Source organism: Plectropomus leopardus, chromosome 6 (assembly GCF_026936395.1).
Source record: "Plectropomus leopardus strain MGB_pleo_1.0 chromosome 6, ASM2693639v1, whole genome shotgun sequence".
Lineage (NCBI taxonomy): Eukaryota > Metazoa > Chordata > Actinopteri > Perciformes > Serranidae > Plectropomus > Plectropomus leopardus.
The window spans coordinates 20,235,711-20,257,677 of record NC_142181.1 but is presented as its reverse complement, the minus strand read 5'-3'; the positions used below and the strand labels follow the sequence as shown (position 1 = coordinate 20,257,677).

Below are 21,967 nucleotides of genomic sequence, written 5' to 3'. Positions count from 1 at the left end.
AAACAGTTTTTATAATTCAGATTCCCATCTCACTCGTTACTGGCTTAAAACCTATCCTTTCTTTTCTTTTACAGTTTACAGTTTTTACACATCCCTGTGTCTGTTTTTTAGGATCTGTCTTTCATTTTCCTATCCCCAAATCTTTCTCTTCTCTTTCTCTCTCTCTCTGTCACATCCTGTTTCTCCCACCACCTCTTAAATAAATGAAAAACAAAGTGTCCATGTCCAAGTGCTGCTTTCTATTTTTAATGTGGTCATCTAACTGGCATGACCTTTGTCATTTGTGTTGCATGCTAATAGTCCACCCACAAAATAACAATTTATGAGGTAAGTTACCTTGAATTCCTGAAGAAAACTTTGTTTTGTTGCGTGATTCCACAGGATAAAAACAAACATATCGATTGGCGATCACAGTTTACAGCAGAGCTATATTAAATCATCTGTTTACACACTCTCAGACAACTTGTGCTGTACTGAAAGTGAAACTTAACTGCTATCTTTAAAGTCAGGCTCCAATACTAAGGTTTTAGTGAAAATGCATGTTTGGACAGTATTTAGATTATACTCCACAAATTGTGTGAGTTTAAAATTGGATGTTTTGGTATAGTTTTGCTGTTTAACGTGATCCTCAATAAATCAATACATCAATATGTTTGACTTTTTTTTGTGGAGGTATGCAAGAAAGCAAAGTTTTCTTCAGGAATTGAAGGCATACGGCATGACTAATTGATTTACAAATGGTAATTTTGTGGATGAGGTATTCCCTTTAAATGTACAACATTTCTAACTACTTATAGGACCTAATCTGAACATACAAGTTTGATAAACCTGCACGATATCACTTACAGATACTTTAAAAACATGCATACAATTTAAGTTAAAAAATCAAAATACTTTGTTTACAATGATAGCTGTTTTTTTTTTTTAACAAACATACATTAAGACTAGAATTCTTTATTTTTTATGGGCCTTTTAAAATACTCCAAAAGCGCAGCCAAAGAGAAAGTAAGCAAGTTTACTTATAGGCCTCAACTGTGTGTTAACTCTTTGTTATCCTCTCTGCTTGATTCCTGCAGCGTCAACAGAAAAAAGGAAGGAGTTAAAGTCAGATAGAGAGAGGGACAGAGAGGAGGAGGAGGAGGAGGAGGAGGAGGACATGTGTATACGTGCGGAGCTGCACTAGTCTGTGTTACTCAGTCTGGGGGATTCCAGCCAGCTGTGTTGGGAGCATTGACCTTGGCTTAGAGTACACTGTCTTTCAATCTCTGGGACAAACAAGTGTTGAATACAAGTGTCAAGTGGTCAATGATTTACTGACTTTAATCAAAGGAGAGACGTTACCGCTTGACAAGAAGGCTAACTGAATCTAATAAAACACAAATTTAAAACATACCAAAAGCATTTTATAAAGAGATAGGTATACTGTTTTTATCTTGCAATTGTGTCCTACTTATTTACGTAAACTGTGTATTGTAAGTTATTTTGAGGGAAAATACCATAATGTACCAATTACAGGATACAGGAAGGGAAGCTGTCGGGGTTAATGTTGCAGGTGCGTGAATGTGTGTGTTTCCAAGGTTGTTTTTTCCTTTAATTATGGTGCAGCTTTCCCTCTGATCTCCTCATACATGGGAGCCTTGATTTATGTATATTAAGGCGACTTGTTTTCCCTGAACTCTTATGTTCAGTTTGTTGTTTGAGCATATATCACAGGCTAATGTTTTGCACATGTGTGTGCTTGTTCTATATCACCTGTGTCTGTTGTAATCATGTTGAAGTCTATGGCAGACATGTAATATGTTGTGGGCTGTTCAGACACTACCTTGAGCAATACAGGAATTTTTATTCTCTGCTATAATCAGAGCCAAACAATGAATCATCATTCATGTTTCACTGCAACGAAAACAATGGTATCATTCTTATAGTATATCTGACTGCTGGTTGCTTGGCAGTGGGGAGGGATTGTGTTATTTTCTTGTCAGCTCACTTGTGTAAGGTGTATGACTTGAGAATGAACTCAATTAGGGTCAACCTTTCACCAGCTGTGTTCTCCCAAGAGTCACACAAAACTTCCTGGTCACATCTTGATTTTCTTTCTTTTGTCCATTGTCAACATCAATAAAAATCAGAAGCAGTAAAACATACGGCACATGCTGCACTTTAACAATACAATAGCAAAGAGATGAACTTTGACCTGGTGCAGCCTTCATTAAGATTACCTGTTGTAGCAGATGTGCTCAGATGATTAACAGGAACATGAAATTTAAAAAAATTATTCAGTGCGACAGTTTAATCATGACTGATGAATCATTTGCCCATTTTACATTGCCTGTTGAGGACGGGAATATTACGTCATTATTATACTTCGCCTTTCTATATGATGTACGATCATGGATTGGGGGACAGAGTGGTTTTGCCTTTAAGGCGACATGGGAGGTATAACTGTGCCGAAATGAACATGACAACTGGCAGGATGGGATCCATAGGTGTAATGTTTTGACAATGTTACATCCATATTTAAAGACTTAGCTGTTAGCCAACACAGTCTCGCTCCGAACTCATCACTTGGTCAAGGTTTGGTCAGTGAACTTCCACATCAACCTATGACATTGTAGTTATCCTTGCCACATTAAACTATGATGCAGGATGGCGCAGCCCATTACTGTGATTTCAACAAATGCACGTGTGGTGGGATGAAGCAGCACGGTCCCTATGTTCACACAACAGTGCGAAATGTCACAATGGTTGGGATTAGGCACCAAAGTCACAGATAGTTAGGTGAAGGCAAAGGAGGCACATGGTAAAGTGAAGAAAAAACACACACTCACACGGGACATGAACCCTGGAGTCCTGCACAAAAGTTTATTTATGGGACCACCAAAATTAGCTTGTGCACGTGTTTTGGGGGTAAACCCACTAAAAATAGGCTATAGACTGCTTTTCCATTGCCAGTTGGAGCAGAGCTGTGAACGCATCTCTGCAGCAGACGAGTGTGCCTTTCTCTGTATGTATGTGGATTTTTTTTGGTTTTGGTTTGTCACATTTATGCATGCATGTATGGCACACATTTATGCATGCATGTATGGCACACATTTATATATGCACTGTGAATATCTTAGTGGGTACAGTATACAGCATGTGGATTTGCTCCATTACTTTAATTACTTACCTGTAAATGCCTGTGATTGCCACAGTATGTTTGTAGTAGGTTATGTGCTCTAACGCCTCATTATGGATAACTGAAAATAACCTCTGGATATGCATTTTGTGCCATATGTGCATCTATTTGCATATACAGCTCACCATGATGAATGGTAGGCTCCCAGTATGTCATCACATCACATGGCTGCTCTCCATGTCCACCTATAGGCTGAGACAGGGCAGCGCTGGGTAGGCAGCAGATGGATGTGGCGTGCCAGTGTTGTGTCAATACACTCAGTCTCTAATCCCTCAGGGTGAGGCGATAAATCCACCATCACCACCCCAGGCCTGGCTTTATAATAGCACATTACCTCACTTCCTCCTGCTACAAAAATATGTCAAATGCAAGCAGAGTTAAGCAAACCTAGAGTTTAGTGCTGAGGTCAGAGAAGGTCTGACATCATGGGTTCAGCAAGAGATACACTGAAGCTTGTTCACGCCCAATGCTAATATGAAAGGCTACAAACAGCCGACTCACTGTCCTCTGATAAAAACATCATATAGGACTGGGCAGAATGACAATATATTGCATATATAGTATATTTATATGCATTCTGTTTATGTGTATCCAGTATTGTGTCTGACATATAGTATAAAGAGGCCTACTAGATGCTACTTCTACTCCATCACAATTAAGAGGGAAATTAGTACTTTTTAATTCACTGCATTCATTTTACAGAATTACTTCTTACTTTACAGATTTAAATTTTACATACAAAAATTCATCAGTTTATAAAATATGATGTATTATCAGTGATGTATCATGAGACAATGGGCCCTTGCAGATATGGAGTAGGTCCTACCACCTCTCCTAAGAGCAAAATACAGAGAATTAATAGCTGTTTAGCATCTGTTATTGTTTTGTATTTGTCGTTATTGTGCATTTCTTTGTGGTTTTGTGGTGCCTGATAGACATTTTGAGTGTCTTTGTTCCAGTTAACTTATCTTTGTAGTAATTTTTTTTGTCTCCTTTCAGTTGTTTGGCTTCTCTTTGTAGTCAATCTGTGTCTCTTTGTGGTCATTTTAAGTGTTTTCAAGGTTGATACATATCTCTCTGAGTGACATTTTGCAGGTTAAGGCCAGTGGGGTGCCTGATGATTTGTGTCACTGTGCCAGCCAGTAATCCACCCATGTGTGTTATTTTATATTTAACTACCCAACAATGTAAAAATAGAACTGGCTTCACTTCAACCAATAACATTAATAAAATGCAGCATATACATTACACTGATGCATCACTATATAATATAATCTGCTAATAATAGCATAAAAGTCACAGGATCTATTTTTCTGCATTAGCCCATTCATCTACTCCAAGATCATTTTGCATTTCATGAATTTTGGATTTTTAGGGAATATTTTCACAGTGTGGCATTGCTACTTTTACTAAAGCAAATGATATATGTATATATAACACCAAAAAAACATGTGATACATCTATAACAAAAGGTAGCTCAGAAAAGCAATATTGAGCTTTGGACATGTCTTGCATGCAACATGGTTTAAATACACCAGAAGACTGGTATTAGAAATCTCTTATTGTCTACCCAAGAGTGTTGAAGAGATGCTTAGTCGAAAGGAAGGTCACACTAAATACTTGCAGTTTTTGCCTGTTGGTGTTGTTTTATTCTGAAATATTTGCGTTTTCAAGATATCCTGTATGTTCTGGTTGTATTTTCATAAAGAGACTACTGAGAAAAAATAAATATTATTATTATAATCATTAAAGCCTTGCTAAAAAAAAAAAAACCAAAGTTTAAGGTGGCCTAAGACTTTTGCACAGTAGGCCTACTTTTGATAGATAGATAGATAGATAGATAGATAGATAGATAGATAGATAGATAGATAGATAGATAGATAGATTCCAGTAGGCCTTGCTTTATTATGTTCACTTGTTAGCATTTAAGGTAGGTTACATTTACAGAAACGTGCTGGCAAGGGCCGCATGTTAACTTATATTTAGTTTCAAATTAGTACTTTTTTTAAAAAATTAAAAACAAAAGGTAGAGTGCTTCACAAATACCATTGTTGTGCAACTGCAGAACCGATAACCTTGTATCGCAACACTTAAAAAAGTATTATCTGTTGTGGTGTGGGGTGGTTTCTGACAGTGCAGTTGAAGGTCGGTCGTAGTAGCATGTGGTCACATGGCCTGAGTGCATGTAAATGACAGGAGGGAGGAGAGAGAGAGAGAGAGGGAGAGGACTGTGGGAGGAGGAGGAGGAGCGGGGGGGGTGGAGGAGACAGGCAGAAAGTGGGGGCATACGCTGACACAACAGGCAGCACTTTTAGTGGGTGATTGAGGGTAAACTGCCTCGTGTCACACGTGCGTCCCCCTCCGTCCCTCGCTTGAGTTTAATGTGCCAGACCGGCGTTGGGTTCCCTCGCCCCCCTGGATTTTATTTATAACCGACAAGAAAATTGGATGGGACGCACAAACGGGCAAGACAATCCCGGAAATAACATGCGTACTCTCAGCCTGTCACGTACGCTCACTGTGGATTTGCATTGCTGTAGGCTGCCGTAGGTAAGCAGTGGAGTCCTGTCGTTAAAATGAACATGCTTTTTTATGACATTACAACTGCTAGTTTACACTGAAATGTGTTCGCTCATTTTTAAAAGAGCGACCTGGCTGCTAAGTTGGTGATCTATAGGTGAAAAAGACAAAATAATATGAATGGGTGTTTCACGCAGCCGTATTTAAAATCTACCTATAAAAGGCTAGCTTTTAAAGCGGATATTTTGTTTTCGGTGAGCAGTTGATATTTTTAGTCTAATTTCAGTTTAACTGACTGTCAGTCAAAGTGAGTTTTTGCATTTATCCTTCTTTTATTGATCAAATAGCTGCAATTAATAGCCTTGACAAGCATGTATTTAATTCTGTTATTTTCTTCTGTGTTTTCTTGACCTACTTTAAATGTTTTTTTTTTCAAGTGGGTCTATATAAATAGTCCCGTTGCACATTATAAATACTATAGGCTTGATTTATTTACTTCAGCTCACTGTGACAAGTGATCTGCACTGTGCTATTAATAGGCCTAAAGTGTATCATTTCACTCTCCACAGATATCCGCACAGCCGCAAAATGTTTATAAGGCGGATACAAACAAACACGCAGATTGAGAGCAGTAAATGAGAGTAACTGGTCAAATCTAAGCGAGCAGAAAAAGACTTGGACATGAAACTTCTTGTGTCTGTGCCGGCAAAGATCCTCTCCATCAGAGAAAGCAGCGGCTCAGCGAGAAAATGAAGCGAGGACGTGAGCTACGTGCGCATCCAGCAGATGACGAGATGAAATGGAGAGCTTGGGACACACGGACCTTTTAAACCCAAGCTCTTCCGTCGCAGTTTCAGCCTCGGAGCAGAGTGTGTTTGGAGCGGCGGAGATTCAGCACACGTACCGAGCGGACATGGGGCTGAACGGCTTCTGCACGGCGCCGGTCGGGAGTCCGACGGCCGCGGAGTTACTCGCGGGTCTGGCCTCTCAGACCGACTCCCCTGCAATCACTACCCCGACGAAGCTGTCCAAAACCGGCGTGCCGCTCTACAGCGGCGGGGTGGTGTCTCCATCCGCCACCGTGGAGGGGAGCCACGCAGGCGTTGTGGCTCACACACCAAACGGTTACCCGGCACAAATGAAGGGGGCGGCAGGCGGCCCTATGTACCCCCTCACCAGCAGAGCCTGTCTGCCGGAGAACGGGGACCGGACAGCTCATGAGAAGTGCCCTTTATTGATGAGGAGGATCAATTGTGACCTGAAAGCCAGACAGGTGCAACAACAGAAACGGAGAGGCGGGGAGAACCGGGACATTGGGTCAGGAGCTCTTAATGGTCTCACAGTGGGGCTAGGAGGTACTGTGGACCTGCTTTTTGCATCTGGAGACTCTGACTGTAAGCGGAGAAGGCTTGCAGATGGAAGTGTTGCTCTCAAATCTTCAGACGCCTCCAGAGTGGCCCGAGCAGTCGTCCCACTCACCAGCCAAATGACTATCAATCACGTGCACTGTGTCACCCCCCAGTCTCCCTTCACTCCTCATACGAACCAGCACATCAGACTTAATGTGGCCTCCTCAGGCCCGCCAGCTGCACCCAGCCAGACTTCCCCCGTTGAGGCCAACTGCATCCCAACCCCACCGCCTCCTGCAGGGGCTGGCTGGTCCGCAGAGCACATAGCCCAGCAGTTCATCGTCCCCTGCATGAAATATTACGGCATCTGTGTGAAGGACAACTTCCTGGGTCCTCAGCTGGGCGGCAGGGTCCTGGAGGAGGTGGAGGTCCTAAACCACAGCGGGAAGTTCCGGGGCGGGCAGCTGGTGAGCCAGAAGAGCATCCCTTCTCGGAGCATCCGGGGCGACCAGATCGCCTGGGTGGAGGGACAAGAGCCCGGGTGCCAAAGCATCGGGGCGCTGATGGCTTACATCGATGAAGCTGTCATGTACAGCGCTGCCAATGGACAGCTGGGGGACTGTGTCATCAATGGACGCACCAAGGTGAGAGGAGGTGGGGTTACGGGAAGTCAGGGTGGGGTGTTTCTTTAACAGAGACAGGCTAAAAAGAAGTCAGTCGGTCTGATGACATCATTACTTTTCCAGTAAGTGGTTAGTTGTATCATGTCTGCTCTAACTCTGACATGCAGGGCAGGGAAACACACACACACACTCACTCACCACTCACCACTGCGGAACGGCGAGCTGGGAGTCAGGTAGGATGTCAGGATAAGCCTCGCTGTGTTTCTGGCACATATAAGTTAGTTATGTGAGGGCTGCGGGCCGAGCCTCCCCCACCCAAAGTTGGCCTTGTGCCTGCGTTTAGGCCTGCCTAGGTTTGCCCCTGTCCCTGCCTTCATACCGGTTGTACCCAGAAGTAAAAACTCTCTGTATCTCCTCTGCCATCACTGTATCTCTGCCTTTGAAGACAACTTTCTATCACCACTTCCACCCATGCCAACATGGCGCTGAGGTTGTAGGAGAGTTTTTTTGTTTGTTCCTTTAATATTTTCTCCTTACACTGCATGCCTCAGGGCCTTTTTTCCATTGATATTTTTTTAAATGCCACAGCATACCACTTAATGACTAAAGAGCCTGTAACAATTTTCATTCCTCTCAGTCATAGTCCACAGACGGCCTGTCAGGCAGTCATTTTCTCTGTCCAGCACACAGCCGTGGACATTGTGTGCATGAAAGGAAAGGAACCTCCCCCTCCTCCATGTCATGATGCAGTCCTGGGTTATCTGACCCAGGTTAAGTCAGCGACCCGCTCTGACTGTAGTCTGCTTTATTCACCATCCTGGATCTGTTTGTACTCTCTGCAGTCCAGCGTTGCCCCTTTTCCCCCCTGAAACAGAAAAAACAGTGCAATAGAGATCGCCTGTCTCTTGGTGTCAGCAGCTCCATATTCTGTTTGATTGTGTTATTTGAGGATCTTGTGTCATGGTGTGTTTCCCTATCAGCTGCGAGTTAACCATTACATGCCCAGTCTAGACTGTTACCCAACATGTTCTCAAGGTTTTTCCCTGCGGTGAAGATTTGTAAGAGATTTAAACAGTAGAGATTGGTGTGGTTTGAAATGTCTGTCAGAATCAGGTCTGAATCAAAGTTAACTAGACTTAGTCTAAAGTGCAAATTTCCAAATGAGAGACCAAAAAGAGAGGTTGAAGTTTTAGTTTTGAATACTTTCAGAGGACATAATTTGGGCTTTTTTACACAGGTTAAACTGTGTCAAACTGGTTTTGTTTCAAGTAGAAAACAAGTCTAAGAGGGCCTGTAATAAATACCATGTCTGATTTGATCTGAAATGACACATTATTGCTCCCTTTTGGAAAAATAGGTAAAAGTTGCTACCCGCAAACCGACAACCTCAAGTTATTGTTTGTAGTCTTTGCTTATTGAACAGAGTTGTTATCAAGACTGTTTGGTAAATGTCTAGAAATAGATATACAGCATTTTTGCAACAAACTAGCAATAATTCAGATCACGACAAGGCAGTTTTATTTGTATAGCACATTTCATACAGCAGGGCAATTCAAAGTGCTTTACACAGCAATAAATTATAAAAAAAATATGAAAGAATAGAGACTTAGAATAAAAGAGTGAAAAGAAAAGATATAAAGGATACAATTAATTATTTAATGATTAACAAGTCAACAAAAATAATCTCCTATCTGCTATTGCCTCTCATCTCCTCAATCATTTATCTGTATAATATTTTACCCTCTCTCCCTAATGTATAGGCCCCACAACCTCGTTCACTCCATATGTGCAACATGACACATAGCACGTTGCCCTCTGTGCTGGCCATGTCATTTACATGAGTTCGAGGTCAAGTTTAAACAGCATTTGGTCGGGCCTCACATCAGCACCTTATGCTCTCTGAAACGTGGGCAGCTGAGCTGTTTTTTTAGGTGAAAGCCATGCTTAGTCTATGATAAAATGACAGTAAAACAGGAGAGTTGAGTGACTACAATAGAGAAGGTGATCACACGTCTCACTTGTCAAGATTGAACAAACCTTCAGTTTAGAGTGCAAAATACATCTATGTACTGCTGAGTTGCACTCTGATGTGCACGAATGCTGTCTCACAAATCAAATCAACAATGCATCGAAGCTGAGGCTGAAGAGGAGGCTCTGTTTAGTTTAAAAAGGTTAGACACTTGAGCATTGCAACTTGCTTGAAGTTAAGTTTATCATCTACTTTAGAGAAGTGAATATAAAACATATTGCTAGACATGTTTCTTTTACTGTTTCACTCGGATTGGCACTTGTATGAGGCTTGAAACCGTTAAAGAAGTGGAAAAGGATTTCAGAACAAGAGTTTATTCTGGGGGTGCCAGATTTGCATTGATGGGTGCCAGCTTTCAATCATTTAATAAATCAATGCCGTTGTTTTTATTGTTAACAAAATTGGATGGTTCCAGTAGTACATACAGAAATTCACAGACAAGCAGAGGCATCAAAACTATATACATAAGTATAAAAACAATAAATAGGTATAAAAATTGGAAATTAAAGAGAGCAAGGATATAACGCACATATACAGGATCTTCTCCTTAGTTGTTATTGGGCATACCTTATATCCTGGTTATTTGCAGTTTAGTTTCTTAATGGCTCTTGGGTTAAAGCTTTTCAGGAACTGATAGATTAAATTTTTTTCCGCCTGTTTACAAGTCTTTCTATACCTTCATGGCTTATTAGGATGCAATTTTATGCTATCTGTTGCTCACCAAGTTATTAATTTTGTCGATGACTAATTGTGATTCTCAGGTAAAAATTGCCAAACTCCAGCTGTTTCCCTGCCAGATCTCTCTGTTTACTCTTGCTTCAGTAAAAAAAAAACCAACTAAATGCTAAACTAAATCCAGTACAAAATGTCCTGACTAGGTGTTTCTGTGGAAAAGTGCAGTGTCGCAATAGATACAATGACGAAGTGTGCAATAGAGAGAGAGAGGCAGTGACGGTAAATGAAGAGTATCAGGGAGGAGTACATCCAGATAGAAGGTCACTGCGTCTTTTTTGTCGTTATATATTTTTTTCTACCCACTCCTTTTTTTTAAAAAAAAACTAGACTTCTTGTCATCTGTTCTGACCTCCTTTTCTTTTCCTCCATCCTTTACTTTACTCTCTCTCTCTCCCTTATTTTATCAACCCCCTTGTTCGTCACTTGGACAAAATATTTTCCAGTCGTTACCTTGGTAACAGGCCCATACAGAGTCGAGTTCTGTATTGTGTATGAAGGAGATGTAGACAGAAAGAGAGGGGCTGGCAATGGCCAAAATAATGCCTCAACAGCAGCAGGTAATATCTCAGCACCCTGACTCACGTTAGTCAGCAGGAGCTGCCTGCAACATACAGTCCGAAAGGATCATAGTGTTTACAATGGTAACTCAGTTAAAACAGTCAAAGGTGAAGGTAGTTTGGAAGTCTTGTTTTGTGGGACGAAGACTGAACAACTCAGTGCAAGAAATGAGACACATGAAGTGGGGGAAGACGGGAAGTGAGAGTGGAAGGAGCAGGGGGATATGGAGTCAGGAGTGGGAGGATAGGGTTGAGCAAGTGAGAAGGGGCAATGCAGCAGATGCTTCGGTATAATGAGAATGTCTGCTGCAGCAGCTTGTCCTCAGATGCCCCTCCAGTAGCTCAGCAGTGCCACCATGCAAGCAGGAGCTTAAAGTCAGACACAAACACACGCAATGCAGGCCTCAATGCATGAATAGAAGGACTGTTAGATACATTTTCCAAATTGGTATTAATATAATATTTGTTTGAATCATCACAGATAACATTTGCCTCTAATATGATACTAATGACATGATTTGTGTTAATTTGGGCGTTCCTTTGGTGCAGTACCAACTTCTTATTTTGAATGCAACTCACTGAAGCAGCATACATGCTGTTCTGAGCTGTTGTCAGCAGTGCATTTGCACGGCACTTTGATACAGTGACATTTAAAAACTAAATCAATTAAGAAAGTAACTGTCAAATTAATCTTACAGTTAAAAAAATGTTTGCTGTAGCCCAAAAATGCACTTCACACTTTAGGTTAGAATTAATGTAGGGTGAGGTCACACCCACAGATAAACACACTGTGTTTCTTCATCATAACGTTCAGAGGTGACTCATGCATAATGAGTGCCATCAGGGCCACAGCAGGACTGACTCATGAGGGCTGAGCACATTTTCCCAACTTTTATGTTTTATGCTTTATATAACTTAAGTTTTATGTTCACATAAAAAGAAACCTCCACCATATAAAACTAGATGACAGTTGAATATTCTACTCCCACCGTCCATTCGTCATTAAAAATACAGAGAGCAGCACCTTCTCCAAACATTGTGACTGCCAAGAATTCAGTGTAGAGACAGTGCAAACAATTTAGTAATCACTCTTGTTGGTGCTGTGTAAATGTGACTCAGCATCAACAAGAGGCTGATACTTTGTAACCTCAGCGATGAAACCCTCTTATAGACTGTTTTACTGGAATTGCATCAATAGCTTGAGTCCGTGTTTACTTCCTGTCAGCTGGTGTCATTGACGTACACATTCCAACAGGAAATACAATACAAGAGTGTTTATGTTGTCAAGTTTGAAACGGTCAAGTACACGTACCTTCAGAAGACAAAGATATGTTTTCTCTGGAAGTCGAAACCAGTCCATTGTGTTGTGTTTGTGTTGCAGTAAATCCATAAATCTGTCAGGATTAGATGTTATGTCCTCAGAAACAGTTATCCAGCCTTTAGGAGCAGTAACAAAGAGCTGGATCTAGCTGACCAGTGGGCATGATATGAGCCAGCACAGGTATGACCAGGGAGTGACAAAGCAGTTGACCATAATTCACCCACACTTGAATCTCATTCACTTCTTTCAAATCAAATTTGGCAGCAACTTTAAATAATATCTGATCCTAATTTTTATCATACTCTGTGTCATCCAAGTTGTGAGTAATCAGCTGTGGAAATTGAGCGTCATGGTGATACTGCTTGTCAGTTAGAGAATCAAATGGTTTCAACTCTAGAGATGGCAAACACCGGTCGTACTGAAGTGTCCTTAAGCAAGACCCTTGAGCACTCCCAACAGGGACTGGGATGTGTTTTTTGATACACCATAAGGGCTCAGGGTTGTCCCACTGTGAAATTGAGAGGACTTTGAAGACTCTCACTGACTTTTTAAGTCTGTCAGAAACACTTTTTATAATTTGATGAAGAAATTACCATTGTGTCTTATTCTTTGTTCCCTGAAAGCATGCTGATTTGTTTTCATCTAATTTGATTTTTTAAAAAATTACAATATAGCCGTTAGTTAATTAAAAATGAGCAACTCAGTTTGGAGATTAATATAGTAAGGGAAAATGAAAATACAATAGTAGTCGCATGGTATGACGTATACATACGCACATATAATCAACATTAAATATATTTTATTTGTCATTGTCATCAGAAAATTGATTGTGTCTGCTATCACTCACATTAACTCAAAACGGATGGTTTTTGGCGTCATCCGCAATGTTTTCCTAACCATAACCAAATTGTTTTGTTGCCCAAAACTAACCACTAATCCTTTCTCTCCGTCACGTTTGTGCCACTTAATGCCGTGTGTTTTCAAAGTGACATCCACAATCTTTTCCCCTAACCGAAACCAAGTAGTTTTGTTGCCTAAACCTGACCACCAACATCTTAACGACAAAATCCAATGCAAAAGGCTGCTCCTGGTTTCATTTTAGTAACACCCTGTGCTTTCACCCAAACAGCAAAATATGATCAGCAGGGATGAGATCAAGCGGATATATTAGAGGTATAGATATTGGAGATTGGATATTCATATTTACTCTGAATTGAGGTTTATGGAATTGGTATAAAGAGAGAGAGGGAGCTACCAACAAAACTTTGCGCTAGGAAAATTCTACTTAGCATTTTATAATCATTTTAATCCCTTCCACCTCCCTCAAAAACATGCATGTGTTCTTCCCCTTACTTTTTCTCCTTAAAAAGCTTTGCTCGTTGTGTTTGTTCAGGCTTATCAAGCCCCTCACCCGTCTCTCCACCATCACGCCTCTTATCAAAATATGCGTGCAGAGTTGCAGCTTATTTTTATTCTTGTCCAAGACAGCCTGTTCTGCCCGTGTCACTTTGACAGTCCGGGTATCTGCCCAGCGATGCCATTAGGCCGTTAACGGTGGTGCCTGGCAGACAGGTGGTTGGTGCCAATTAGAATTTAACTCTGTGGGCACAGATCTCGGCAGAGATGAAGGAGCAAGGAGAGCAGGAATGACAGATAGGATCGAGACATGCTGTGTCATGCTGTGTGACTGAACATGTGGTGTGCGTGTGTGTGTGTGTGTGTGTGTGTGTGTAAGCTACTGACAGGAGACTGAAACCATGCACATGTGTGTAAAACTCGTTTGAATACTGTTTTAATGGGTTTTTAATACCTGGTGTTGGTTTTAAAAAAAACTCCTTTTAAATGATATGCCTGTCTTGTGCAAGATTTGAAATCAACATTGTGTATGTTTGTATGTTAGTGTGTGTTTGTGCGTGTGTCGTGTTTATGCTGCAGGCTAGGGCTGAGCTGTCTGGTGTGGCATATTACATGTTAATCACAGTAAATTACAGTTGTTAAGACTGTTAGCAGTTTGATAAAAGTCATTTACTGGGAAATTACTAGAATACAAGCACACCCATAGTAACCCATAATAATCACTATCATCCTCATGTGTGTGAAGAAAACCCATCCAGGTGCACAGTATATATTTTATTAAATTTCATAAGAGATTTCTATGCACATGTGCATTCTGTTTTGCATGCACAAGATAAAAACAAACAAGACACACTTTTAAAAACATTGCTTTAAAGTGCTTCAAGTGGTCAAAAAGTCCTTTAAATGAGTTGCTGCTTCAATGTGAAAACACAGACACACGCACATGCACACACACACACACACACACACACACACACACACTCACTCAGAAATGAAGATACTAAATGAAAAGCATGTGCCAAAATTAAAAGAATGTCACAGTTTTTTTTCTTAATTATCTGGCATCTGGATTACATTAATGTCTCCAAGGATCATTATACATATACACATTTTTTCTTGTGTGCATTTGATGTTAATTTTGACACAGCAGGTCTGCTTGTCAGTTGGGGCTCCGCAGCAAAAGGGTCTGGAGGTTAATGAGCTCCGACTGCGAGCGTTGGTCAGTAATCAGAGCTGACAATGGCAGCTGAACAGAGTCACACACAACACAACCAAACTCAACTGGCCGTCAATGAGGGAAATGCCAAAAGCGGTGGAAGGGGAGGGAGGAAGGACAGTGTGCTCTCTGCCCAAAGCCCTCCTGCACAAAACACTTTTATTTGAGTTTCACAAACAACACAAGAACAGGAGCGTTTGTCTAAGAAATGTATGTGAGTGTGTTTGATCTCCTCAGGGTTAAGACTCTCACAACGTAGAGTGAGAGCGTAAAGGATAGTGTGAGGCAAGTTAGATCAATACTGCAGCAGTGCAGAACCTGTTAGTCATGAATGATAGTGTCTCAGAACAGAGCTGAAGTGATGCAGTGACTCCTGATATTGTAATGTTTGGACAGTGACAGTATCTTCTTTGTTGTCAGTCTGGGGAGATAAAAGAGAAGTTATTACCCTTCACGTTGCCAACTTTCATCACCTAGAATCTCTTCCTGCCAACATAGGTTGATGTCAATCAGTGAATCAGCTGTAGAGGGTTTCCTGCTGTGTCACAGAGCAAAGCCTGAATGTTTCCTACAGCCACGAGAGACAGTTTGGAAACTATTTACACAGCTCCAGCCTGTAACACGAGCTGATCATACTGACACAGACTCAGCTCAGATTTACCCCCATTGTAGTACATTTACAGTCCTATGGTCCTGGAAGGGCGCCTGGTCTGGAATACACATCGACTGAAGAGCTCTCACGCAGGTCTCGGTTTCCTCAGACTCCCCAGAGAAAGCAGCACTCTCCTGCTTCACAGCCTCCAACACATGGACGTCATGCAGGGGAAATACCAGCGCAAGACCATTGTTTGAACACAGATACTCTATCTGCAGGTCATTTTGTAGCTGAGAACAGCTAATCTCTCCTGACAGTGCCTGTTTTACAAATTGCATCATGGGATATTGTATTAAGTATGCAAATAGTCCACCTGGAAACAGTTTAATATGGAGCAGTGGGCGAGCAAGAGAGAATATAAACCTCGAAGGGACGTTTACTTGAATTTATACATATTGTACCTCCCACACTGCTATGATACAAAGCTGGTTGAAAATCAGCACAGGTGTGGTCATAACTGCATTTTTTATGATACTGCATCCATTGATTTTGTTTTTGGTCTAAAGTGGACACAAATGCTCAGGTGACAGTCACATTTCTTCTGTTTCAGGCAATGGTTGCTTGTTACCCAGGGAACGGGGCTGGGTATGTCCGCCATGTTGACAACCCTAACGGTGATGGACGCTGCATCACGTGCATCTACTATCTCAACAAGAACTGGGATGTCGAGGTACGTCTGTGAAATCAATATTAGTTTAAATTAGAAAATGATTTTAAAAAAACACATAACATGTCGGAGAGGCTCATCACAAAAATCATGTACTCCCAGTGAAGTCAAAAAACACATGAAGGCTGAAATATCTGAAACTTTTGTAACTGTGTTTTGTGTTTTTTCTGTGTATGTTTTTGTAGAAACAAGGAGGGTTGCTGCAGATTTACCCTGAGGGCAAAAATGTGGTAGCCAACATTGAACCTCTGTTTGACCGGTTGCTCATCTTCTGGTCGGACCGCAGGAACCCACACGAAGTCAAGCCAGCCTACGCCACTCGGTCAGTAACTCTAAGGCCATCGGGGTCTTAAATGCACACAAACTCATATAAAGTTAGGCTATTATTTTATAATGTATGGGAAAAAAGAGGGCACACTGCCAATATGGCCAGTTGTGTGTATCTGGCAGATTTAAGTGACTTCTATAATCTAAATACATTTACATTCTAATCGACATATAATATAAATAAACTGTGAAGGAGTTCATAAATTATTTTACACAGTTTACACTGAAAACACAAGATTTATTTAACATCAGACAAGCCCTGAAAGTTAAATAGTACAAAATATACATGCGCACACACACGCACACACACACACAGGTCTATTGTTTGAATTTTGTCAGAGATGCTTGTTTTCTAATTAATTCAAAGTAGTTAACATGTGACTTAATTGAATTTGACTAGACAACATTTGACACTCATGTAAGCACTTACTGTTATTTATATCATAGAGCCAAATAGTGGCGTCCATCACAGGCGCGTGATCCTCTTTTACTCCCGCATTTCCTCCTCTCCTCTCCATCTGACTGCTGGGGGGCGAGGTGGAGCCGGAGGCAGGAAGTATGTGTTTCCTGAGGGGGTCGGTGGGAGGGAGAGGGGAGGAAGGTTCGATTGCAGGACTCGTGCTGGAGAGGCACAGACATGAGAGACAGGAATAAACAACACAGCCCCACCGGAGAGACAAGAAACTGTAAAATTTAACCCTCGGCTGCCCTGGACGTCTGCTGCAGTCTGCTGTTCACTGTAGTAAAAGGCATTTGTTTTGTAACTTTTTGTCTCTCGCTGTGTCAGAAATGAACCCTCAAAGACCAAATATTCCTCCTTAGTAATTTTCTGTGGCAATTTGGTTTTTATCTCAGACAGCTTTTGGAAAAAAAAACAAAACACTGCTACCCACTGCTAAACGGCGATGTTTCAACAAACGGATATTATATGGACTTTATTTCTTATGTTATAGCCATTTCCTCATCCACACACATTTTAAAGTATGCCTATGTAAAAAAAATACTAAGCTGTGATTAGTATTTTTGTTTAGCATGGTTTTTCCTAATAAAAAGTGAAAAAAAAAATTAAAAGAGGCCTAAAACAAATCCACTCTTTCTCTCTCATTGAGAAATTCTAGATCTGGCCTGAACAGCCATTGCATGCAGGAGGTTTTGCTTTCTGCTTTCTGCAGCAATTGTTGCCAACACCTTTTGCTAGATTTAGCCACTTTTCAAACCCTCTTAGCGCATCAAGATGGCGAGCAATAGTAGCAACATCGAGGAGATTTAGTTAGTTTTTCCACCAGAGCTGTACTGTACCTGAGCTGTACTCACAAAAGAGATGAGCTCTTGTCATAGTGTTAATAAGATTTTCTTGTCCTTCTCGTGTTTTACAGCTATGCCATCACAGTCTGGTACTTTGATGCCAAAGAGAGAGCTGAAGCTAAAGAGAAGTACAGATTGGGTAAGCTTCTTTACAGTCATAGCTCAATGTCAGCATGCACTGTATCACCTGTGGTTATATTTAATGCAACTTAATATTGTAAGTGACTAACATGCTCTTTCTCTCTTTCGCTTGTGCAGCAACAGGACAGAAAGGTGTTCAAGTGCCTGTCACCCAAAACAGCAGGACATAAATCTCATCCAATCACTGGAGAGCACTCTGAAAGTATTATGTGCCTTCCTGAACTGCTGATGGACGTCGCGATGAAAAAGGGAGACATTGCTAAAGTGTTGGTCATCAATGCAGCTCCATGCCAGTGTTACAGTGTCAGCTGTCACTTTCATGTCATGGGCTGTGATGTAATGTGTCACTGCCACATGATCGGGCTGCTGATCGAAGATGTGGCACATATAGAGCACAACAGACTGATTTGTGTGGCAAAGGTGAGATCAAAGCTACGCGTCGGGGCAAAAACAAAAAAGACTGAAATAACTTCGACATCTCACTAAATCATGTATGAAGGAGACAACCTGAAAAAAGGAAAAACCTCCGTAATTTTGTTTTGTTGCAGTTTTGCCTGTTTGATTAGAAGTGATGTTGTGATGTATTGAGAAATTATTGATTTACTCTGATCTGGTGTCATTTTTCATTCAAACACAAAGAGCATAAATTATGAATCTGTGTGCAGACGGTGAGGAAAGAGGGGAGCAAGAAGGAAAAGAAATCAGTGGTGTTGTCCCAGGAGTTCCTTGTTCCCCCTTGTCCGTGACTTGGTCCCCTTGTCTCGTTATGTAGGCAAATGCATTGTCCATGAAAAAAATAGAGGCACAGAGAAGAGAAAACAGTGGAAAGTTGCCCTTTGGTGCTCAGTCTAGACTCAAGCACTAATCCTAAACAATACAGGGACAGACTTAAACCTTGCATGAGGACAACTCAGTAGTTTTATCCTATATAGCACACTAAATAGAGTTTAAGAAGAATTTCTGGACTTAATTACAGTATCAGAACAATTTTCTATTACTCTATTATACTTTGTGGCAACAGCCACAAAATCGCTGAATAATAATCCAGCATGGACGTTTCTTTTTTTGTTTTGTTTTTGTTGTTCGCAATGTGTGATGCTGATTTTCAAGACTGCACAAAGAGTACACAAAGGTTTTCTATGTCACTGACGTGCAGTGCTCTCTGTATGACACGGCTCACACCTTGAGGGGAGACAACCCAGGACTGTTCATTTTTGGGGTTCTTTTTCTGCCATAACATGTCTTCTTCAAGAAATCATCTAAAATAAGTTCAGATTTCTGCTCTGGAAATGTATGCAAAAAGTATGATTTTGATTTGATTTTTTGATTAGGTAATGCATAATTAATGATAATAATAATAATAATTTGCATAATACAACAGAACAATTCTGAAAACTTAACCATAAAAAATAACCATATTGATGTAAATTATCAATACCTTTATCTTCACCTTTGTGTTTTCTTTTTTTCTGTAAAAATGTGTGGAATTTTACAATAATCTAAATGCAATTTTTTCATACTTTGAGCCAGAAATCTCCACTTCACATACACACTTACTTGCAAACTTTTCAATTTTTTTCCCCTTTCTATTGCCAGTTCTTTTCTTTTGTTTACAAAGGGGTTTATTTATATATAATTCTTAGCCTCATGTATAGAACATTTAATTCCCAAAACTTGAAGCGAATCATTTTTTTTTTTTTATGGGTGTTGTCAGTATTTTATTTTACAGAGCGCAGATATCCAAAATTTCCTGTATAAAAACCTTTCACACAAATGTGTCAACAAAAATGAATGCTTTATCCAGTCTTTCAGTTTGTTGTTTTTGAAATGTAGGAAAAGTAGGACAATTTAATTAAATATTATCTCATTTGCATATTTACACATAACATTTCAGAAAATTTGCAATACAAAAAAAATTATGTCTAAATGTCAGTAATCAACTGAGGAAGTTTCATAGTGATATCTATTAGTTAACAGTTAACCCTATACACCTGGGGTGTCTCCCCTTAAGACAAGAGGCAAGCTTTCCAATAAAAGCTCTCTCTCTGTGTGTGTGTGTGTGTGTGTGTGTGTGTGTGTGTGTGTGTGTGTGTGTGTGTGTGTGTGTGTGTGTGAGAGTGTGTGCGTGTGTGTGCGTTCATTAACCTGTATGCACATCCAGCTTGACTCTTATCCTGTTAACAAGATGGAAATGGTCTCTATCAGCAGTGTGGACACTGTCGGACAAAACTGCTCAAACAAAAGACCATCAGTATAAAGCACAGAGTTACGCATTCACTATATGAGAACTGCAGGGTGAAACTACTGCCTGCTCTTGTGTGGGACTGACTGTTTGTGTGCAAATGTGAGCTTGCACATGTATGTGATAATTTCTACTGTCTCAGAGAGGGTGGCAGGTATTGTCTCTGTGTATTTTAGACTGGTTAAATAGAAGTTTATTTTAAAAAAGCACTTTATTGTTTGCGTGGATGATAGAAAAACATAACTAAAAATGTAGATTAATGCCTTTATGCTGTGGAAAATGTGTTCATTCAAATGCAATAGAAACTAAAACAATGAGAACAAATGAAAATTCTTTGCCTTTTTTATTTTGGAATATTTAATTAAAACCTGTCTGTTTCTGTACACAAAGAATTTGTAATTGATTTACTGGGAAAAATCTCCCAATCTGTATCCCAGTTTTATTCAGCTAGAGAGAGGAGACCAAGGGAGCCGCACCAGACACATTTTCAAATTAAAATCAAATTAGTCTCAGTCATGTGCGAGGATTTAAAATGCAGTAAACTAATTGCAGGGTATGCTTTAAATATCAGAAACCAAATCTGTCCATCTTTTTGGACATACCTAAAATAAACAGTGACAGCCCCTTTAAAAAGTCTGTCAGAAGAGTTTTCGCTTATTAGCTTACCAAAATTGGCGAACTATTTTTGTTTCGTAGTGTCACTGGGAATGAAAATTCTTGCAATTAAGTTCCCATTTGAGAGACAAAGAATGAAAACAAATCAAAGCTGTGAGTTAGTTTTTAATTAAAACAGTCAACATGAGTAGCACGGTGAAGAAACCTTGTGCTTTGAGATATTTTGTGCAGGAGGAATTTTAAACATCATAATAATACACTGGCATAAAAAAATAATTTTACTCTGAATTGTTCCTTGGATGCCTTAAAAATATACAGCGTGTGTATATATTGTCATGCTCTATGTATAGTGCAGGTCTCGTGGTCTCAAACAGGTTGAGACCTATTTTTCAAAGTAGAAAAACAACTCGAATGAACATTCAAGAGGAGTCTGTATTATCTCAAGATAAAACACAAAGAAATGTGGGGATTCTAGTGAATTTAAACACAGATAGCACCTGTATGTGACTGTAATATTTGCCAATAGATAAAGCTAAATTTGCCTTTCTGACTCCTAAAGTATTGTACGCCCAGTTCTGCATTAAAGACAAAAATATTAAAGAGCGATTACTGATTAATCAATAAAGGAAATCAAGCTTTTGCCCTGTTCATAATCACTTAATATAATGGTAATATAAAACCAATTTAAGGTTTTAGGACTATGAGACTACAGGTAATAAGAGCAAAGGCATTTCACGTTGATTAGACAGATGTAGGGACCTACACAATCACAAATACGAAAATAACAGAAGATTAAATAACATGTCACACTGACCCTCTCAGTCATCACCCTCATAACTGCAGTGATATCAACACAACAGACAATACTGCTAAAATAAACAGTCTCCCAGGACACACTGCCAATGGCACAGAAACACAGATGGTGTTTATTAGTGTATTTACACACATAAACCATCTCAATGGAGTCAATTCCCAGGTGGAACATCTCTTAATAAACAGTCTATAACAAACTGTAAATATAAACCACAGTGTTAAGCAAACACACTAAGCATTGCATCTTGTGACTCTGGCTGCTATTTTGGCAGCACACTAACTCTAACTTCCTCCTCTACGCTGCACACTCCCGGAGCC

The 21,967-nt window shown here is 40.3% G+C and overlaps 1 protein-coding gene across 1 annotated transcript; it reads left to right on the top strand.

The window, feature by feature from the left end:
* The first annotated feature begins 5,435 nt into the window (after positions 1-5,435).
* Positions 5,436-20,613, top strand: egln2 (egl-9 family hypoxia-inducible factor 2). The gene is made up of 6 exons (XM_042486255.2): positions 5,436-5,728; positions 6,268-7,691; positions 16,090-16,209; positions 16,392-16,528; positions 17,910-17,977; positions 18,097-20,613. Exons 2-6 carry the CDS (start codon positions 6,498-6,500, stop codon positions 18,147-18,149), a joined length of 1,572 nt encoding a protein of 523 aa, XP_042342189.2. The 5' UTR covers positions 5,436-5,728; positions 6,268-6,497; the 3' UTR covers positions 18,150-20,613.
* Positions 20,614-21,967: the final 1,354 nt, after the last annotated feature.